The 19,180-nt window shown below is 40.3% G+C and overlaps 2 protein-coding genes across 5 annotated transcripts; one reads left to right on the top strand and one right to left on the bottom strand.

Moving 5' to 3' along the window:
• On the top strand, window positions 460–2,230 carry LOC109226343 (probable WRKY transcription factor 14). 2 transcript variants are annotated; one of them, XM_019391132.1, is made up of 3 exons: window positions 460–907; window positions 1,069–1,206; window positions 1,538–2,230. In XM_019391132.1, exons 1-3 carry the CDS (start codon window positions 828–830, stop codon window positions 1,992–1,994), a joined length of 675 nt encoding a protein of 224 aa, XP_019246677.1. In that variant the 5' UTR covers window positions 460–827; the 3' UTR covers window positions 1,995–2,230. The 2 variants fall into 2 exon arrangements, with proteins under 2 accessions (XP_019246677.1, XP_019246683.1); XM_019391138.1 differs by having other exon boundaries at window positions 831–907; window positions 1,073–1,206.
• Window positions 4,146–8,525, bottom strand: LOC109226319 (stress response protein NST1-like). 3 transcript variants are annotated; one of them, XM_019391117.1, is made up of 7 exons: window positions 8,129–8,525; window positions 6,478–7,126; window positions 5,281–5,911; window positions 5,083–5,183; window positions 4,901–4,990; window positions 4,699–4,823; window positions 4,146–4,553 (listed from the first exon to the last, which is right to left on the bottom strand). In XM_019391117.1, exons 2-7 carry the CDS (start codon window positions 7,021–7,023, stop codon window positions 4,412–4,414), a joined length of 1,635 nt encoding a protein of 544 aa, XP_019246662.1. In that variant the 5' UTR covers window positions 7,024–7,126; window positions 8,129–8,525; the 3' UTR covers window positions 4,146–4,411. The 3 variants fall into 3 exon arrangements, with proteins under 3 accessions (XP_019246662.1, XP_019246667.1, XP_019246654.1); XM_019391122.1 differs by having other exon boundaries at window positions 6,478–7,119; XM_019391109.1 differs by having other exon boundaries at window positions 6,478–7,062.

The raw sequence follows: 19,180 nt of genomic DNA, 5'->3' as shown, positions 1-19,180 counted from the left end.
ACATTGTTAATGAACACCTTCCCCCTTGTGTGATTGAAACTGGTTCATTGCTTATAAAAAATATTATGGATGGTCTTTGGGAACCTCACCAGAGCATAATCAGGTATAGTGTAGAAGCTAACATGGCATACCTTGAACGACAATAAATCAGTTAACAAAAGAGAAATATACCAAAAGAGATATAAACATTTAACGTGGTTCGGTCAATTGACCTACGTCCACAGGCAGAGAGGAGCAATTCACTATATAAAAGAGAGTACAAAATATCGAGAGACCAACCTCACAAAAAGGCACGCACAAGCGGCAGGCTAACATGTTCCCCTTCCTTCAAAATGGGAAAACTAAATATGATAAGAAAATCAGAACAAACACCTAACCAGGAGTTCTTATTGAACTTACCTAAACGAATTTGATTTCGAATAAATTGGAATGGTAAAAAATTTTGGGCCGTCATATTATATTTCTAGATAAAAGGAGCAAATACAGAGTAGTTTTATGAATAGAGAGGATAGTGGGGAGGGTGAAAATGAATCAATTACAGTTATAGTTGAGTGGAGTTGTAGCTCTATAATTAATGAGTGATAAAGATTGCGGTGAATACAACTTGTATAACGTGTAGTTTTGTCATCTCTCTGCTTCTTTTTCTCTTTCTCTCCTAATCAATTGGAGAGCTCTCTAATATCTGTTCCATTACTTCCCTTATTAAAGTCCTCACTGCACCTCCATCTCCCCTTGTTTCTGAGGTGAAAGAAAAAGGAAGCTTTTTTATCTCAAAAATATAAAAAATAAAACAGAAAACAAGAAAGCAGAAGGAAGATCATATAGTCATGGGTAAAAGTAGGCCATCAAAATCAGACTCTAAAACTTCAAGATTGCTTGAACAACAACTTGTTGCCACCAAAAAGAGGTGATTCAGTTCATAAGAATTTAAAGAACACATATTTATACTACTAGTAGCTGATTTATACTTGTCATATTTGTTTCGATAGACAGAAATACATGAGCATAATAAAAGGGGGGACTCTGTTCTTTTTTCTTTCCTAACAGCTGTGAATGTCCTAATGTTAGGAAGGTGGCTCAGAAAGTTGTGATCACAGTGCAAATGGAAGCAAATGATATAAAGCAGAAGAATGAAGGGGCTCCTTCAGATTGTTGGAGCTGGAGAAAATATGGACAGAAACCCATCAAAGGATCCCCTTATCCCAGGTGCATTTACTATTTCTCCCCTATCCGAATCTGTTAACTCTTCTTTTGTTAAAGCTTTCATTTTCCAGTGTTTATCCAAAATTTTAACTTCAATATATAGTCTTTAGTTGAACCTGTTGAATTTGTATTGCATCCGCCCATGTTTATACGAGGGTTAAGTCACTAGTGTGCATGAAAATTCTGGCTCTGCCACAGCCGATCAGATCATATGTACCTTGCCTTGATTCCCTGTGTGCATATCTTGGAGTGCTTTTTAGTTGCCTATGCTTTTGAGATCCTTATTTACATGTGAAGAATTCACTAAGAATCAAGTGGATCGTTTTGGATACAGGGGTTACTACAAATGCAGCAGCTCAAAGGGTTGTTCAGCTAAGAAACAAGTAGAAAGGTCCAGCACAGATTCATCCTTGTTCATCATTACATACACATCCACCCATAATCATCCAGGTCCAAATTTTCCTAACAAAGACTCCCCTCTCAATCCTGTTACACAAGATTCTTCCATGACTCTGCAGCAACCAATAACGGATCGACACGTGTCCCTCGAAGTCAATGACAGCATTTCCCTTGTCCAGCAAGAAGAGAATCAATTCACTCATAAATTCTTGGGAACAATTTCATATGATGATTTTCTTCCCCTTTCTTACCCTCAACTAATGAACTTCCCAAAATCAGAATTGTCAGAAGAAAATGACTTTTATGATGAACTAGGAGAATTACAACTACCTCCATCTTTTACTTCCTTTGCAGGCATTTTTGAGGAGACAATCCTTGTAGATCCCTCTTAGTAAAACTGCAGAGATCACGGTTCACATAGGTTTCATTGACAGGTAGTAGTGATATCTTAAGTTTGTGAATTTCTTGATGGGTAATTTGTTGCCAATGCCTGAGGTCAAATCATTTCATTTGGCACATTGTAAGTATGATATCACAGACGGAGACTCAAATACATTTGTAGCCATGTAAAGGAAGCTCGCTGCTTTGTTTTTTATAATAGGATGGACACTTACATTTTTTGTTTTTAGTTTGCAACACTTTGTGTTAACCTGATTTTCTTTTTCTGTGCGCGATAATATTTTTGTACTAGTAAATTTCAAACTCAGAATATTTGTTTATTCTGATGCTATGCTGATAGAAGGGGAGCCTTGGCGCAACTGTTATAGTCCGACCCTTCCCTGGACCTCGCGCATAGCGGGAGCTCAATGCACCGGGCTGCCCTTTTGATTGATAGAATCAAGCATCCAACTTGAAATCTTAAGGTAATGGGTGAAACAACTCGAAACATTTAAAAATTTCTCATCATATCCTTAAAATTGGATACTTGGGACATAGTATACCCCCTTTATAATGATGCTATCTATGCCAAACTTGCACTCAATTATTTTATTGGGTACTTGCTACACATGTAATGGATAACTCTGTCCATCAAAATTTTGGTGAGATAGAAAAATATTACTACCTTTTTTGTTTATGTTAAAATTTGAAGTCTGATTTCTATAGTTTTCACTTCATTACTTTTTAGGACGCACCCTCGAGTACCGGAGGGACATATCATACTTTGTTTCTTTTGGGACCACAGCACCACAGACTAGTGTCTTCTTTTGCACATACTTGCGAGCAATAGCAGACACATTTTTCATGGAGTGGGTTTGATTTGATGAGGAAGAAATATATATTATATTATAATAGGCAAATAGACAGATCGATGTTGGCATTTTGCTGCATTATAGTAATGGTTTAAAATAGGTATCTGTTCTTTGCATTGCTAAAAGTTTAGATACCAATGAAAATTCCAACCCACGAGGCAGAGCGCTAATGGGCCATAGAGGATATTGTCTGCTAATGCTTGCACATACAGTGAGTGACTACATTCAATAAGACTATAGGAATCAATTATCTGAATAGTCTATTTAAGTATTTGTTGCTTACAAGTAACAAGTTGCCTCAGCTACAAGCTGTGAGTTCTTTCTCCAGCGAAAGCCTACTTACAGCTCACAAGGGAGAATATGTGAGCAGGAAGCTCACAAAAACAGTAATTAGGTTCAAATTGTTTCTCAAGAATTTCACAAACTACAATAGCAACCAAGAAGAAGGAATAGCTCTTTCTTCTAAATTTTAAAGCAACAATTTTCTGCTCTCCTCTTAAACACTTGCTCTCACTCCAAAAACATTTATTTAACTGTCAAAAATATGCCCATCTCATGTAGAATATGAATGCCAATTCCCTTCTTGTTTTAGTACAACAACTACAACTCAATCCCAAGTTAGTTGGAGTCGCATATTCAATTTAGACCCGTCCGCTTCCAATATTCCATTTAGACCCGTCCGCTTCCAATATTCAATAAACTATATAAGTTGTCAGGTTTTTACTAACATACAAGATTGTACTCTGCTTTTGCTAAATCTACATGGATTCCAAAAGATAGCAAGTCTTCCAAGACAACTTTCTTCTATATGGTTTTGGATCTAGCTTATCCCTTTTAACACCTTCAACCATTATTGTATGCTACTTGCACCTTCTATCGAAGGTGATCATTTCTACGTATACAAATTTGTTGTACCTTAGAGATCTAACATCTCTCATATAACATTATTTGTCTTACAGCTGAACTTGCCAATTTGTTTTACTAGGTATCTTCCTATCGCACAACACTCTAGGCAGAAAATTGACTAGTTTTGTACTAGACTTCAACGTAACAAAACCCTTCTCCTTTATCTAAGCTTGGAACCAACTGTTGAACACAGCAGAATTACTGAGGTCTAACTAATTACGAGAAGTCATTCAGTGAATCACATTTTAGAGGGTTGGGATAAGCTTTTATCAGAGGTTCAGACAGATACACTTTCTGCTGAAGTAGTAAACACCTCCTATGAAAAAACTTCCATCAGAAAAACACAACATATAATTTGACATTCCCCAAAGAATTTACTCCTAAAGAGAAGGCAACAATCACCAAAAATGGCATGACTATGCAGCAATGAGGTTGACCAATGGTTAGAAAAATATACAAATAGGGAAAACCAAATAAAAAAGGAGGAATGACAAATGGACTAGGGGCAGGGCGGCATACATTTATGAGGCAACAAATAATCATGTACACAATTTGTTCCCAGATATAGCTGGTCCTAATTCCTATATATGGAAAAGATATCCGCATTATCCTTGCTTAAATCTACACAATATGCAAGCGCATGTTAACAATTTTTAGCAGGCTTTCAAGCTTGTCCTTTCATGAATTGCCTTGTAGCACTGAAGACTGCAAAGAGGAAGATTTGTCTTAGAATCACGGTACTTGTATGGATTCACACAGGAAGGACCAGCACATTGCTCACGAGGGGGAGGGTAACTGCAATTGGCAATAAAAACACAATCAGAACCCTTAGCAACTTTAATAGTGCTACATTCATGTAGCAATCAAGATATCCAGGCTCCACCTCCTGTCTCCAATTCCACAGAGGACAAGAAAAAGGTGGGGATGGAAAACCCCTTACCTAGGTTTTGAGTCAAAAAAATGAGGTAAACCCATATCTTCAGGAAATGTCACAACAGTCCCAGTAGGGCCCATAACCACTCTGATAGTGCTTTTCGCAAGCATCTGCTCTTTGGCAGCCTTCTCCTGCCAGAAAGAACGTATATTAATTGTCAGCTTCATAACATCGCTATGAAAAGCCTACCTATGAACAAGCAGGTTACCTGTGCCAACTCTTCCTGCCGCTTCTTTATTTTATCTTCTCGCTTCTTCCTATTGGAATCTTGACCTAGAATTTTCCTAATTGCCTCAGCCTGAAAATTCCAAATGGTTATGCTCACTTCATCATCATATGACCTTAGAAGAGCACATATACAGTAAGCAGGAAAAAGGAACAAGGGCAAACCTCTGATTCACGAGCAGCCTTCTCATTTTGCATTCTACGTTTCTGAGCAGCCTCCGCTTTCTTCAGTTGCTGCTCAACATCTGTGAGCTTCTCCTTTTGCTCTGTCAAAAAGCAAAGATGGCAAGGCAAATTTGTTAATCAGAAAAAGTTCTAGAGCAAAGAAATAAGAGTGGAACATATATAACTACAGTGTATTACTTCGAGGTGGCGCTGGTGGTAAACCATCAGGGAACTCAATTTGACTCGCAGAAGAAGCAGTAGAATCCTTGCTAGATAGCAGAGCTCGTTGACGTGTTGTAAGAGTCATTTCTCCTCTCATCGTTTCAATTGGTGAATCTGAGGATTCCTTCCTTTGTTTCTGCTTCTTTCTTCCTTCAGGCTCACCATCAGACAGGAGCTCTTCCACCTCATAATCAGTGTCCTCAGGACCTTCCTCTGATTTCTTCCTTACATCTTTCCTAGAACTTCCCACATTTTCATCCTTTTCATACTTACAAACCTTTGAAACACGTGAAAGACTTCTTTTCTTCGTCAATTCCTCCTCAAAATCTTTATATCCTGCAAACTTTGAGGTTTTAAGCTTCTCCAAGTATCGAATTTCATCATCATTGTCATCCTCATCAAACCCCTCCGAGACACGCCTTTTCGGTGCCCTCTTACTCTTACGAGTTGGATCTGATTTGTCACCTCTTTTTTCGAAGGCATTCGTCATTGGTGTCTTCCCCATATTGCCTTTGCCAGCATCCAAAGTGCCTCTTGGTGAATCTCTCCACAAATTTCCTTGCGACCCACTTTTCTTTTCCGAAAGACCGTCTTCACTCGAAGTGTCCTAAAATTTAGAGGAAAAGGTTAATGGACAGCATTGAGAGTATATTACAATGATAATCTGACCAAAAGTAAATGCCAAAGATTTACAAGCAATAAAATAGATTTCTATCTCTGGTTAACCCGCTTTAGATTAATCACGATATGCATCTTCGAAAGTTTGGCATTAGTTTTCCAAAACTGTATCCAACATAAGGTAAGGGGTAACTTAAACCCTCTGGTTTTCCATGAAGTGAAACCAGATTTCTTGCTAATACTTTAGGGGAAACTATTAGTTGTTAACTCATCCTTGAAACATTTGAATCTTATGCACCTCACCGTTTTGTTCCCTAATAAACCTATAATAATGCAACAACATCTATCTACATGTTTTTCTTTCCCTGTTCCGAGAAGTTAGACAGGAACAAGTATAGCAGCGAAACTTAAAAATGTTATGCGGCTCACCTTCTTTTCAAAATGATCAAACCAACCATAATTATGAGGGAGACTACGTTCAAAGCACAATTAAAAATTCAAGCGGGTTTAGATATTCCAAATAATTAATTGCTTGAGAAGAAGCATGTAATATACCTGCTGGGCAAGTTTCTGCCGTGGCAGCGAGGCACCTAAGGCTCGAGCACTTTTAGTAGACAAATCACCACCATATGCACCATGAGAATCCGTTTTGGTTTGAATGGTGCGCGTCACGCCCCCAACTTTCAGCTTAACCTTTTTCAGCTTGTTATCATTGCCAACGCCATCCTGAACAGTCCCTGATTTCCTAAGAGAGGAGCCCTTCCGGGAATATGTATCATCTCCTGGACCTCCATTACTGTATAACAAGCTAGATCCCGTATCCTTATTCTTCTTAAAAGTGTAGTCCTCATCCACTCTCGAAGCAGAGCCTCTAGACATGCAATGATTAAGGTTGAACATTTTCCGTCCAGCATCGGCATCACCAGTGTTCTCATCACTGGAAACCCTACCAACATCATCTGAAACTAGTGTTAAGGGTGACTGATCACAGATTTCATGAAAAACCGGCATCTCTGGTCTAGGTCGCCGCAACATGTGGCTTCTTTTCTTTCTAACAGTAGCATTGAGCCCTTCAAATCGAGTACCACCAGATTCATCCATGACATATATCAAGTGTAGGTCCCACCAGCAACACGTGTACTAATCACGGCAAAAAGACGACACTAGCTAAATGAGTTTGGTAATTGCTGCACCAAACTGGCAACTACAAGCATTTAAAGACATATCCTTTATTTGCTAATTCATTTATGTAGAGAAACATCAATAAATAAAAACGATTAACAAGAAGTTCATTCAGCATTTAGTTTAATGTATCCAGGGGATGCAACACCCATACATGCAGTACACATGAACCCAACAAACAAAAGGGCAAGGAAAACTATCATATCGATACAGTATAGCTAACTAAGAAACATGATAATGAAATCAATTTGAATATCCACGGCTTCCAAAACACGGGGAATGAATGTATCCTCAATAAAATGCAAGTACCAATATAATGGCATATAGAGCTTTGAGGAATGTATTAATGGCCTTAAGTAAACAGTGCCTATGTGCAAAGACAATATATCAACAAGATGTCTTAGAATTTTTTAAGAATGAGTTAATGGCTTCAGTAATTCCGCCTATATGCAAAGTATAGCCGATCCAAAGTACGAATAAATGAGAATTGCGGTAGATTAACTGTCATCTTAAAATAGTCAAACTACTTGAATCCTCAAAATAAAAGAGTAGTTGAATAGAACCAAAAAATATGCAAAGGATCAAGGACGGATGTAGGCTTTAAGATATGGGTATGTAAGAACCCAGTAGCTTTGGCACAAACCACTAAATATGCGCAAAAATTAAATTCAAAATCCAATTACTAACACTTGAAGTCGCTGTCCTAATATCCAGAACCAATAAAGTTTAAGTCTTGGAGCAGAAGATTCATATAGCCAATACCAACAAACTTAAAACTGAGTTAGTTAATAGTCTGATTGAATTAATGGCCCTAAATTTTGCCCAAAACTTGGCAGTAAGTGGATTACCCAATAAGATGAATCAACGAATTACAATCAAGTTACGCAATTGACATCGAACTTACAAATTACAGCAGACCCATTTAAAAAAACATCAAACAAATACAGGTAAAGCCCATTACACGCCCCAGCAAAAGAGTACAGCACATACACATGAACCAAAATATAAAGGAGGAAGCAAATACCTTGTGAATGGCACAAAATTGAAAAGTATCCGCCCGAAGTTCGCAGAAAAGAAGGGGAGAAAAAGAGTGAATTAACGAAGAGGAAAGATAAATTGGGAAGAGGGAGGAAAAGAGTTGATGAAAAAGAGAGATGTATGGAAGAAAGAGATGGGTTTTGGGTAAAGTATAATTAGGGTTAAAGAAGTGAAGGGTGTCGTTAGAGCCAACGAAGACTCTCAATATCTTCTCCATTTTCTCCCTTTCCTATTCTTACTCACCAAACCACCCACCCACCCCAACACCCCACCCCCCCCCCCACCCCCACCCCCAACCCACACTGTCTCTCCCTCACACCCCTGTAATTTGTTTTGTTGGACTGCCCCTTTCTTTCTTTCTTTTTGCCTCAGCAATCCGATCCGACTCGATTTTGCTCTTTTATTTCCCTCGTCTTTTATACATGGTTTTACTTGTACGTCTTTGTGCTTCAAAATGTGCGCATTTTAAGACAGTGTACTGTTTCGGCTCACGTTAGCACTACATCTACAATACGCACGTCTTGACTTTCTTCTAAGCTTCAAAGTTTTTTTAACACCTCTTCTAGGTGTCTAGTCGAGCGCTTAATCGAGCCGAACTAAGATCAAATTGGAGTTGGATCAAATCAAACTCGAGCCTAAATTTCTTTTTAAAACGAGCCGAGCTGAAGAAAGCTAAAATAATGGAAATCTTAGGGGAATGTACCACACTATTTACTAACCACTAGCCATTTTAGCAATGCTACCAAAAATAGCCAAAAAAATTACCAATAATATACAACATTCAAAAAACATACGCAAAAAAAGGATTTTTTTTTCAGTGAGTATTATTGAGATTCGTTGAGAACACATATATGAGATGATATAAAAAATTTGACGAAGTTTGAAGGTGAGTTAGACTAGTGTGGAGTCAAAATTCATTACAAACGATAACCAATATTTAAAAAAGTTAGGCAAACGAAGATCTTTTTTTCAATGAGTATGGTTGGAATTCGTTGAAAACATATAAATGAGACAATATACAAAATTTGAGCAAGATTAGGGTGATTTGGACTGGTTTGGTATCAAAATACATAGTTAGAATCAAGTTTAAAAAATTCTTTTGCGACACATGTATCAAACATATATTACCCATGCATCTCACGCACATGTATACATGAATATACATGTGATATACATTTGATAAACATATGATACATACGTGATACACAAATAATACATAGTATGATACACACATGATCTTCTTTCGTGTTCATCTTGAGTACTTCGAAGTTGGCTCCAAATTTCAATTCAAACTACCTAAAATCTCCACTAAATCGTCCTAAAATTGTGATTCACACTCCTTAAGATATACTCAATCTATTTCAACAACACCCACTCGAAATAAATTCCAATTTCAAAAATCCGAATTTTTGAATTCAAGCTTAAGCAAGCCTCAATAGCTTTCCGTTGTGTTTTTAGTTTAATTGTTTGAACCCAGTTCAACAAAATAATGTTTAATAGTGATTTCTAAATCGAGTTAAGATGCTCGATTCTCTAAATTTCAACTTAAAGGAATTAGAATCTTGCTATATTGCTGAAATCTCAAAAAGTTTGAACTATCTTTGTGTTTTAGCAAAATAGAAGTGTTACAAAATGACATTTGAGCTAGTTTTGATTGAACTTGTTTATGGACTGATATTCTGGGTAGTTTTCTCTAAAATAATTAGGGGTGGCAAATGGACCAGATTGAGCTGAATTTTGGGGATTAAGACAGGCTGAGTCAATAAATGGTCATTGTCTAGTGCAGTTCAAAGTGTACTTGGGCTAAGATGGGTTAGGTCAAGATAGGCTAAACAATGGGTCATAGCCCAACACGCCTAACTAGACCCATATTTTTACAAATTAGAAACCATACTCCATCTTGCATAAAGAAAGCCTTTAACCTTTTAGACACCTATGTATGTTTCCTACTTTCCTATTGTCACAATGTATTCATTCCATGCACCTGTGATGAATTGCTATATATCTAATTTTAAATGTTTAGCTAACAAACACATATAAATTAATCTTATACTCAACTATTCATGAGCTTTTATGACTTTCTAAAAGTAAATAAATATTTAAAAGTATAAAAGAAGAAGGAAAGAAAAGCACAGAAAATAGCGGTTGGACAATGTTTCAGAAAAAAATTTGAAGAAAAATTTTGTACTAGATAAAAGTTTGGCTAGTTGAACTTTTTTTTATGTTGAAATTGTTCCAGAAATAATTCTTTGAGAAAAGAGCCTTCTGGCCGCATGAAATTTTCAGAAAATTTTGTTGATAAAATCTTTTAAAGAATATATATATATACACACACACATATGTTTATATAGTTATTATTTGTTCTTTATAATTGTATACGGTTAAAACGGTTAAAGCCGGGCCTACCTGATTATGCTATTTGATCGAGAGCACAGAATTGGATCGAGGGTCAACCTCGCAATGGATCAGGCTATAGCACGAAGATGAGGTGTCAAGTTCGAGAATGGAGGTGTCCGTCGAGACCGGGGCCAGCAGCAATCGAGACTAAGTATGACCGACCTCGAGTGAAGTGCAATAACGGAAAGGCGAGATATCCGTAATTGGTCAAAGATCACGGCAGAAATCTCGCAACAGATTAAATCAAAGGCGGTTATTTGTACCAATCATGGGATTTACTTACGTAATTAGAGTTGTACCATAATTAGGATTCTTCTAGTATATAAAGGGGAGTCCCTATCATTTGTAAGGACCCTACATTCATACAGATCAAGGCAATATAATATTTCTCTCTTTCTCTGGCTTATCAACTTGTTGCTCTTTAACTGTTCTTGCTTTACTTGGCTCGAGGCTCATCAGCTCGAGGGCACTGTCCAAGCATTGGTTTGTTTTACATTCCTGCTAATTCCTGTCACTTATCTTTAAATTAATCAACTGGTATTAGGTGAAATCACGTGTCCTTAAAACCGCATTATAAATTTAATTGTTATCCGAATTTTAGGGTAAACAGTTTGGCGCCCCACCGTGGGGCTAAGGATAATAGTGATTGCTTAATATTCATAACACACAGTGCTTTTACGCTTGTTATCGTGAGTATTTTTTATTTCAGGAATCAACATGTCGAACTCTCAAGCAGTACCCACTCACACTGATACCGGCCTTGGTCTTCATGTCGAAAACGAACACGTAGTCGCCCCGGAAACGGAGTGCCTCCAATCAATCCTGACGCACCATAGGCCGTAGATCCGGTTAATGTCGATTCTCATGTCGCCATCGTGGAGATTTAGGCGCCGACCCTGAAAATAACGTCCGCAAAGATGCCCGGGCAGTCGATCAGAATGCACAAAATGGTGAAGAAGGCAGAATTAGCCTTCGAATGATATTTGACATGCTACAAACTCAGCAGGCCGCAATAGCGCAACTCCAAAATCAGAATCAAGCCCCAAGCAGAATCGGACTCGATACATCAAAAGAAGTTACTCATAGGGTCGAACCCGTATAGGATAAATTGAACAATAACGGATCGGGAACTGATCCCGCCATCATGAAGATGCTAGAGGAGCTCACTAAACGGATTGAATTGGGAGAAAAGAAGATCGAGGCTAATGATAAAAAAGGTAGAAATGTAAAACTCCCGAATTGATCAAATACCGAGGGCACCCCCGATTCTGAAGGGTTTGGATTCGAAAAAGTTCGTACAGAAGCCCTTCCCACCAAGTGCGGCTCCGAAGCCCATTCCGAAGAAATTCGGCATGCCAGAAATTCCGAAGTACAATGGAACCACTGATCCTAATGAGCATGTCACTTCTTATACATGCGCAATAAAAGGAACTGACTTAGAAGACGATGAAATTGAATTTGTACTATTGAAAAAATTTGGAGAAACTTTATCGAAGGGGGCAATGATATGGTACCACAATTTGCCGCCCAATTCCATCGAATCTCGCCATGCTTGCCGATTCGTTCGTAAAGGAACACGCTGGAGCAACAAAGGTCGCGACTTGGAAGTCAGACCTCTTCAAAGTGAGACAAAAGGATAATGAAATGCTAAGGAAATCCGTATCTCGATTTCAGATGGAACGCATAGACCTACCCCCAGTTACCGATGATTGGGCTGTCCAAGCCTTTACTCAAGGTTTGAACAAGCGAAGTTCGATAGCATCACGTCAACTAACAGAATTTGATTGAATATCCAGCGGTGACCTGGGCCAATGTGCATAATCGATACTAGTCGGAGATCAGAATCGAGGATGATCAGTTGGGAAGCCCGTCCAGTTTCATCTACCCAAATAGAACCGAAGGCAGGATTCAAAGAGACAACGACAGAGAGCCCCAATCGAACAAAGATCGGTACCAATCATATAGCACAGATCATAGAAATAACGGACCGGACGTAATCCCGTTCAAAATGATCAAAGGAATGATCGAGGTCAAAATTCTCGAGGGCTCATGAGTAAGAGTGGCTTCGATAAACATGTCGAGCCTAAGGAAGCACCATGGTTATCGGAATACAACTTCAGCGTCGATGCTACAGGTATTGTGTCAGCCATTGGACGAATCAAGGATACTAGGTGGCCCAGACCCTTGTAAACCGATCCATCTCAAAGGAATCCAAATCAAATGTGCAAGTACCATGGAACCCATTGTCACAGAACCAAAGACTGTAGACAATTAAGGGAGGAGGTAGCTCGTTTATTCAACGAAGGCCATCTCCGAGAGTTCTTGAGTGAACGAGCAAAAAATCACTTCAGAGACAGGGATGCAAACAGGAAAAACGAACAGAAGGAACCGCACCACGTGATTCATATGATTGTCGGTGGGGTCGATATTCCTCAGGTTCCGACATTTAAATGCTCCAAAGTTATAATCACAAGGGAGAAGCGTACCCCGGACTACTTACCAGAAGATACCTTATCTTTCAACGATAAGGGAGAAGCCTCACAACAATGCACTAGTAATATCTATCCTTATAAATAAAATTTAAGTTAAAAGTGTGTTGGTTGATCCAGGTAGCTCGGCGAATATTATTCGATCGAGGTGGAGCAGCTCGGCCTTCAGGATCAAATCGTGCCTACAGCTCGAGTGCTTAACGGTTTTAACATGGTGAGTGAAACCACCAAAGGGGAAATCATGTTGCCAGTGAACGTGGCCAGAACTATCCAGGAAACGAAGTTCCACGTGATCGAAGGTGATATGAGATACAATGCGTTGCTCGGAAGACCTTGGATCCATAATATGAGGGCAGTACCTTCAACGCTTCATCAAGTCTTGAAATTCCCAACACCGGAAGGAGTCAAAACAGTGTACGACAAACAATCAGCAGCCAAAGAGATATTTGCAATTGATAAAGTAATAACAGTATCGGCACTAACATCAACCAAGGGACCAGAATCAAAGGAAAAGCAGGCAGTCAAATAGCAACCACAGTCGTCGACTTCGACCAGATCGGAATAGCAGGAGATTCTCGAGGATGATGATTATATGATACCTCGAACCTTCGTAATCCCCGATGATTTCGATGCCACGAAGTCTACGGTCGAAGAGCTGGAACAAGTCATACTGACCGAGCATCTGCCCGATGAAAGGTATACCTGGGCACGGGGTTAACTCCCGAGCTCAGGGAAAAACTCATTAAATTCCTTATTGAAAATATGGATTGTTTTGCTTGGTCCCACCTTGACATGACAGGTATCCCACCGGAGGTCACCACTCATCAATTGAGTTTGGACCCGAAGTTCAGACCGGTAAGGCAAAAGAGAAGGCGATAGTCCGAGGTAAAGCATGCATTCATCAAGGACGAGGTAACCAAACTTCTCAAAATAGGATCTATCTGGGAAGTAAAATATCCCGAGTGGTCAGCAAACGAAGTTGTAGTCCCCAAAAAAGGGGAATAAACTTAGAATGTGTGTAAAGACTTAAACAAAGCATGCCCTAAGGACTCTTTCCCCTGCCGAATATCGATCGCATGATCGATGCCACGGTCGGCCACGAGATCCTCAGCTTTCTCAATTCCTACTCCTGGTAAAACCAAATACAAATGAACCCGGAGGATCAGGAAAAGACTTTATTTATCACTAAGTACGGTACTTATTGCTATAATGTAATGTCGTTTGGGCTAAAAAATGTTGGCGCTACTTATCAACGACTAGTAAATCGAATGTTCGAAGAAAAAATAGGTAAATCAATGGAGGTTTATATTGATGACATGTTAGTTAAGTCCCTGCGCATAGAGGACCATTTGACACATTTGCAGGAAACCTTTAACATATTGAGACAGTATAACATGAAGCTTAACCCTGAGAAATGTGCATATGGGGTCGGTTCAAGCAAGTTCCTCGGCTTTATGGTGTCAAATCAGGGAATCGAGATCAATCCCGATAAAATCAAGGCAATCGAAGACATCACAGCTGTGGACAACGTTAAGGCCGGACAAAGATTAACAGGGCGGATAGCCGCTTTAGGCCGGTTCATCTCGAGGTCTTCGGATCCAAGTCACATGTTCTTCTCACTACTCAAAAAGAAGAACAATTTCACTTGGACCCCGGAATGCCAACAGGCATTGGAAGAACTAAAACGGTATCTTTCGAGCCCGCCGTTGCTTTATACTCCAAAAGCGGACGAGCAACTCTACTTATATTTGGCAGTCTCGGAAGTTACGGTAAGTGGTGTCCTAGTTCGAGAAGAGCAAGGTACGGAATTTCCTGTTTACTATGTTAGCCGAAATTTAGGCAAAGCAGTGACCCGGTACCCACACTTAGAAAAATTAGCACTTGCTCTAATAAGCATCATTAGGAAATTAAAATCGTATTTTTAATGTCACCCAATTTGTGTCGTAACCACTTACCCCTTTCGTAATATTTTGCAGAAGCCCGAACTCTCGGGCCGATTGGCCAAATGGTCCGTCGAAATTAGTGGGCACGATATCGAATATCAACCTCGAACGGCCATCAAGTCCCAAATCTTAGCAGACTTCGTGGCCGAATTCATACCATCCCTCGTACCCGAGGTCGAAAAGGAACTTCTGATAAAAGTAGGTACGTCTTCGGGGGTGTGGACCCTTTTCACAGATGATGCTTCAAATGTGAAGGGGTCCGGTCTAGGCATCATTTTGAAGCCGGCCACTAGAAGTACGATTAGACAATCTATCAAAACCCCAAAGTTGACTAACAATGAGGCCGAATTTGAGGCCATGATTGCAGGTCTCGAGCTGGCTAAAAGCCAAGGAGCAGAGGTCATCGAGGCCAAGTGTGATTCCCTACTTGTGGTTAACCAACAACAAGACCTTCGAGGTCCGAAAGGATCGAATACAGAGGTACTTGGACAAACTGCATGTAACCCTACACCGGTTCAAAGAATGGACCCTACAGCATGTACCTTGGGAGCAGAACAGTGAGGCCGATGCCCTTGCAAATTTGGGGTCGTCAGTCGAAGACGATGAAATTAGCTCAGGGATTGTCGTACAACTTTCAAGGTTAGTAGTCGAAGAAGACCACCCCGAAATAAACTCCACAAGCTTAACTTGGGATTGGAGAAACAAATACATGGAGTATTTAAAGAACGGGAAGCTTCCATCGGACCCTAAGGAATCAAGGACTCTGCGAACGAAAGTTGCACGATTCACATTGGCCGAGGACAGAACGTTGTATAAAAGAATGTTCTATGGGCCGTTGGCAGTATGTTTGGGTCCGGGAGACACCGACTACATCCTACAAGAAATTCACGAGGGTACTTGCGGGAATCATTCCGGTGCCGAATCATTGGTTCACAAGGTCATCCGAGCAGGGTACTATTGGGTCGATATGGAAAAAGATACTAAGGAGTTCGTTCGAAAATGCGACAAATGCCAAAGACTCACGTTGATGATCCACCAGCCCAGGGTACAACTTCATTCAGTCCTATCCCCATGGCCGTTCATGAAAGGGGGAATGGACATCGTCGGCCCACTGCCATCAGCCACAGGTAAAGCTAAATTTAGTTTATTTATGACTGACTATTTCTCTAAGTGGGTTGTAGCACAGGCTTTCGAAAAAGACAGAGAAAAAGAAGTCATAGACTTTATTTGGGACCACATCATATGCCGATTCGGGATACCCGCCGAGATCGTATGCGACTATGGACAACAATTTATCGGCAGAAAAGTAACCAAATTCCTCGAAGATCACAAGATAAAAAGGATCTTGTTGACGCCATATCATCCTAGTGGGAACGGACAGGCCGAATCAACAAACAAGACCATCATTCACAACCTAAAGAAAAGGTTGAACGGTGCTAAGGGGAAATAGAGAGAAATTTTTCCCGATGTCCTTTGGGCATATCGGACAACGACAAAATCCAGTACGGGGGAAATATCATTTTCCTTAGTATATGGCACCAAAGCTCTAATCCCAATCGAAATCGGGGAACCAAGCGTCAGGTTTCGGCACACAACAGAAGAATCAAATCACGAAGCTATGAAACGAGCCTCGAATTGCCAGATGAAAAATGGGAAGCCGCCCTCGTTCGAATGGCCGCCTAGAAATAGAAAATCGAAAGATATTACAATCGAAGAGCCAATCTTCGACACTTCAAAATTGGGGACTTAGTTTTGAGAAAAGTCACCATCAACACTCGAGACCCAAACGAGGGGAAGCTTGGTCCGAATTGGGAAGGACCGTATCAGGTCCTCGGCATCGTCGGAAAAGGGTCTTATAAACTTGGCATGATAAACGACAAACAATTTCCAAATAATTGGAACATATCACTCCTCAAGAGATATTGTTGCTAAGGTATGGTTTTCTCCCATTTTCATTTGTATTTTATACTAACTTATTGCAGGTGTTTGGTCGAAGACCTCGAAGTTCTCTTCAAAAATGAAGTCCTTAGGTCGGAAAGCACGCGTTGCACTCTTTTTCCCTTCGACTGGTTTTTATCCCAAATGGGTTTTTCTGGCAAGGTTTTCAATGAGGCAACCATTGTTCGTGCTAACTTAGAGAAATTCAATAGTATCTGAGGCTTTTCTATAATCAACCTCGAATACTGGGGGGCATCACCCTCGGATGTTATGTTTTCAAGGAAAATACTTTGTGTCGACAGGGTCTCGATAGGTAAATTTTGTAAAGGGCCAAATGGTCGAATGAACCGTGCCCGTGTAGATTACTCGAGCCCTAATGACAAAACATGTACGCATGAACGATCTATTGAAAGAAGTATATTTTCCCTACCAAATGTTCCATGCCTTAGTGAAATTCCTACTTTGTAATTTCATACTTACGACCTATTGTGGAAACTGGCTCAAGAGCTATCGCAACTAATGCTCGAGCAATTAACCTCGTACTCGGGGACTACCGTCGAAAATCGACGTGCTCGAATTATTAAACTTGAAAATCATAAGACTTTAAAAAGGCAATCTTCGATTTTATAGGCCACGGCCACCCCATTCGGGGACTGACACTTCGAATAAGTTCGAAGTATAATCGAGAAACGAGCCCATAGGGCAAATATCAAGTTAAAGGCTACGACCGAACTAACACGGTTCGGAGACGTCCGAATTCCGCAATCAAACAGGCCTTCAAATATTTTCATAAAACCGGTTAGAAAGGCTACCCTCGGCAAAGTTACAAAGGGTTTCGATAACATCAACCCTCAAAAACCTTAAGAGATACCAAATTGTTCGAACTCTCAAACAAACTTATGCTAAGGCATAACAAAATTTTTCGATAGCACTGAATCCTAATGGGTGCAGATTTATCTCATGCTAAGGCTTAACAACTTTTTATATGATCAAAACTTTTTAAGCCGAAAAAGGGAAAAAGTCACTCTTTTAAGGCCATATCGGCATTCAAAAGCCTAAGGGCCACTATATCATTGAGTTCGAGGATCCGCTCTCGCTCAGCCGAAACCTAATGGTTTTTTTTACTCTGAGTTCGAGCAAATACTCACTCGATTATAGAGACTATACTAATCTAACTTCGACAAAATTTTCGCAAGACAACGAAGTGAGTCAAAATCCTCACAAGATCCAAAGTGTATAAGAACTTTCATAAGACAAAGGAAAACGGAGTTTTCACGAAACAGAAATCAGAGACAAATCGGAAAGAAAAGGGATTTTTCATATATGCAAAAATATTTACAAAGACCACTTAGAGTCTTACACAGAAAATCCAAAAAAGAAAAGAAAATTCTAAGTGCCTAATCTTCCCCGGGAGCCTCACTCTCGGATCCGCTCACGCTCCCGGAGTCGTCATCATCGTAAGAAAGCAGCGCTCTAGCATCGGCATCGAGTATTTTGGAGTTCTCGATATCGGCGGCAAGGTTGAAGCCACGAGCATGAATCTCCTCGAGAGTCTCTCTTCGAGATTGAAACTTGGTATGCTCAATGGCCCAGTATGATCGAGTCTAGGCTGTGTCAACCGCTGCCTTTGCTCGAACTTGAGCAACTTCAGCATCAGCTCGATAGATGGCCACCAATGCCTCAGCTTCAGCCTTTATTCGTCCTGCCTCAAATGTGGCCTTTGCAAGTTCGCCGGCTAGCCGAGTCTCGAGATCCTCAATTTTCTTGGCTCGGGCCAAGCTCTCCTCCTTCATGCTTTGGAGTCGACGCTCGGCCGAAGATAGCTGGGCCCGAGCAGTATCTTTCTCCGAGGCGAGGCAACACATGTTCTGTTTCCACCCCAAAGTCTCTGCCTCTTTCATCTTGGCCTCCTCGTGAAGCTGCTCGATCTTTTCGGCCTTCTGCTGAACCTGCAGGATCAAAGTATTAGTCGCTATCCCCGAATCGACACACCAAACTTCTAAGAAAATTCTTCATTACCTGTTCGATCAGGTCAGTCTGCTCTTTGTGAGCTTTGGCCAATTCAGCTCGGAGGTCCTTGATCTCCTCTTCTTTTTGCCCACTGAAGAGTGTGAGGGCATCTCTCTCCTCCGTGAGCCATTTGAGGTCGGCCTCACACCGGTTTAGCTCGGCTCGGGATTTGGAAAATGCTTCCCGACAAAGCGTCATGGCCTATGGAGAAAGAAAGAAAATCAGGCAAGAGGAAATAAAGGAAAACGTAAAACTAATAAC

Source organism: Nicotiana attenuata, chromosome 1 (genome assembly GCF_001879085.1).
Source record: "Nicotiana attenuata strain UT chromosome 1, NIATTr2, whole genome shotgun sequence".
NCBI lineage: Eukaryota > Viridiplantae > Streptophyta > Magnoliopsida > Solanales > Solanaceae > Nicotiana > Nicotiana attenuata.
Note: the sequence above shows the minus strand (reverse complement) of the source record. Positions and strands in the feature narration are given on the sequence as shown.

Bases quoted from the DNA above. Each gene is read 5' to 3' on its own strand.
- LOC109226343 (XM_019391132.1), top strand. From the start codon at position 828: ATGGGTAAAAGTAGGCCATCAAAATCAGACTCTAAAACTTCAAGATTG. The intron at 908-1,068 runs GTGATTCAGTTC...TCCTAATGTTAG, and splicing joins CTTGTTGCCACCAAAAAGAG to GAAGGTGGCTCAGAAAGTTG. The intron at 1,207-1,537 runs GTGCATTTACTA...TTTTGGATACAG, and splicing joins AAAGGATCCCCTTATCCCAG to GGGTTACTACAAATGCAGCA.
- LOC109226319 (XM_019391109.1), bottom strand. From the start codon at position 8,359: ATGGAGAAGATATTGAGAGTCTTCGTTGGCTCTAACGACACCCTTCAC. The intron at 5,184-5,280 runs GTAATACACTGT...GCTTTTTGACAG, and splicing joins ACCACCAGCGCCACCTCGAA to AGCAAAAGGAGAAGCTCACA. The intron at 4,824-4,900 runs GTAACCTGCTTG...TCTTTCTGGCAG, and splicing joins GGCAGGAAGAGTTGGCACAG to GAGAAGGCTGCCAAAGAGCA.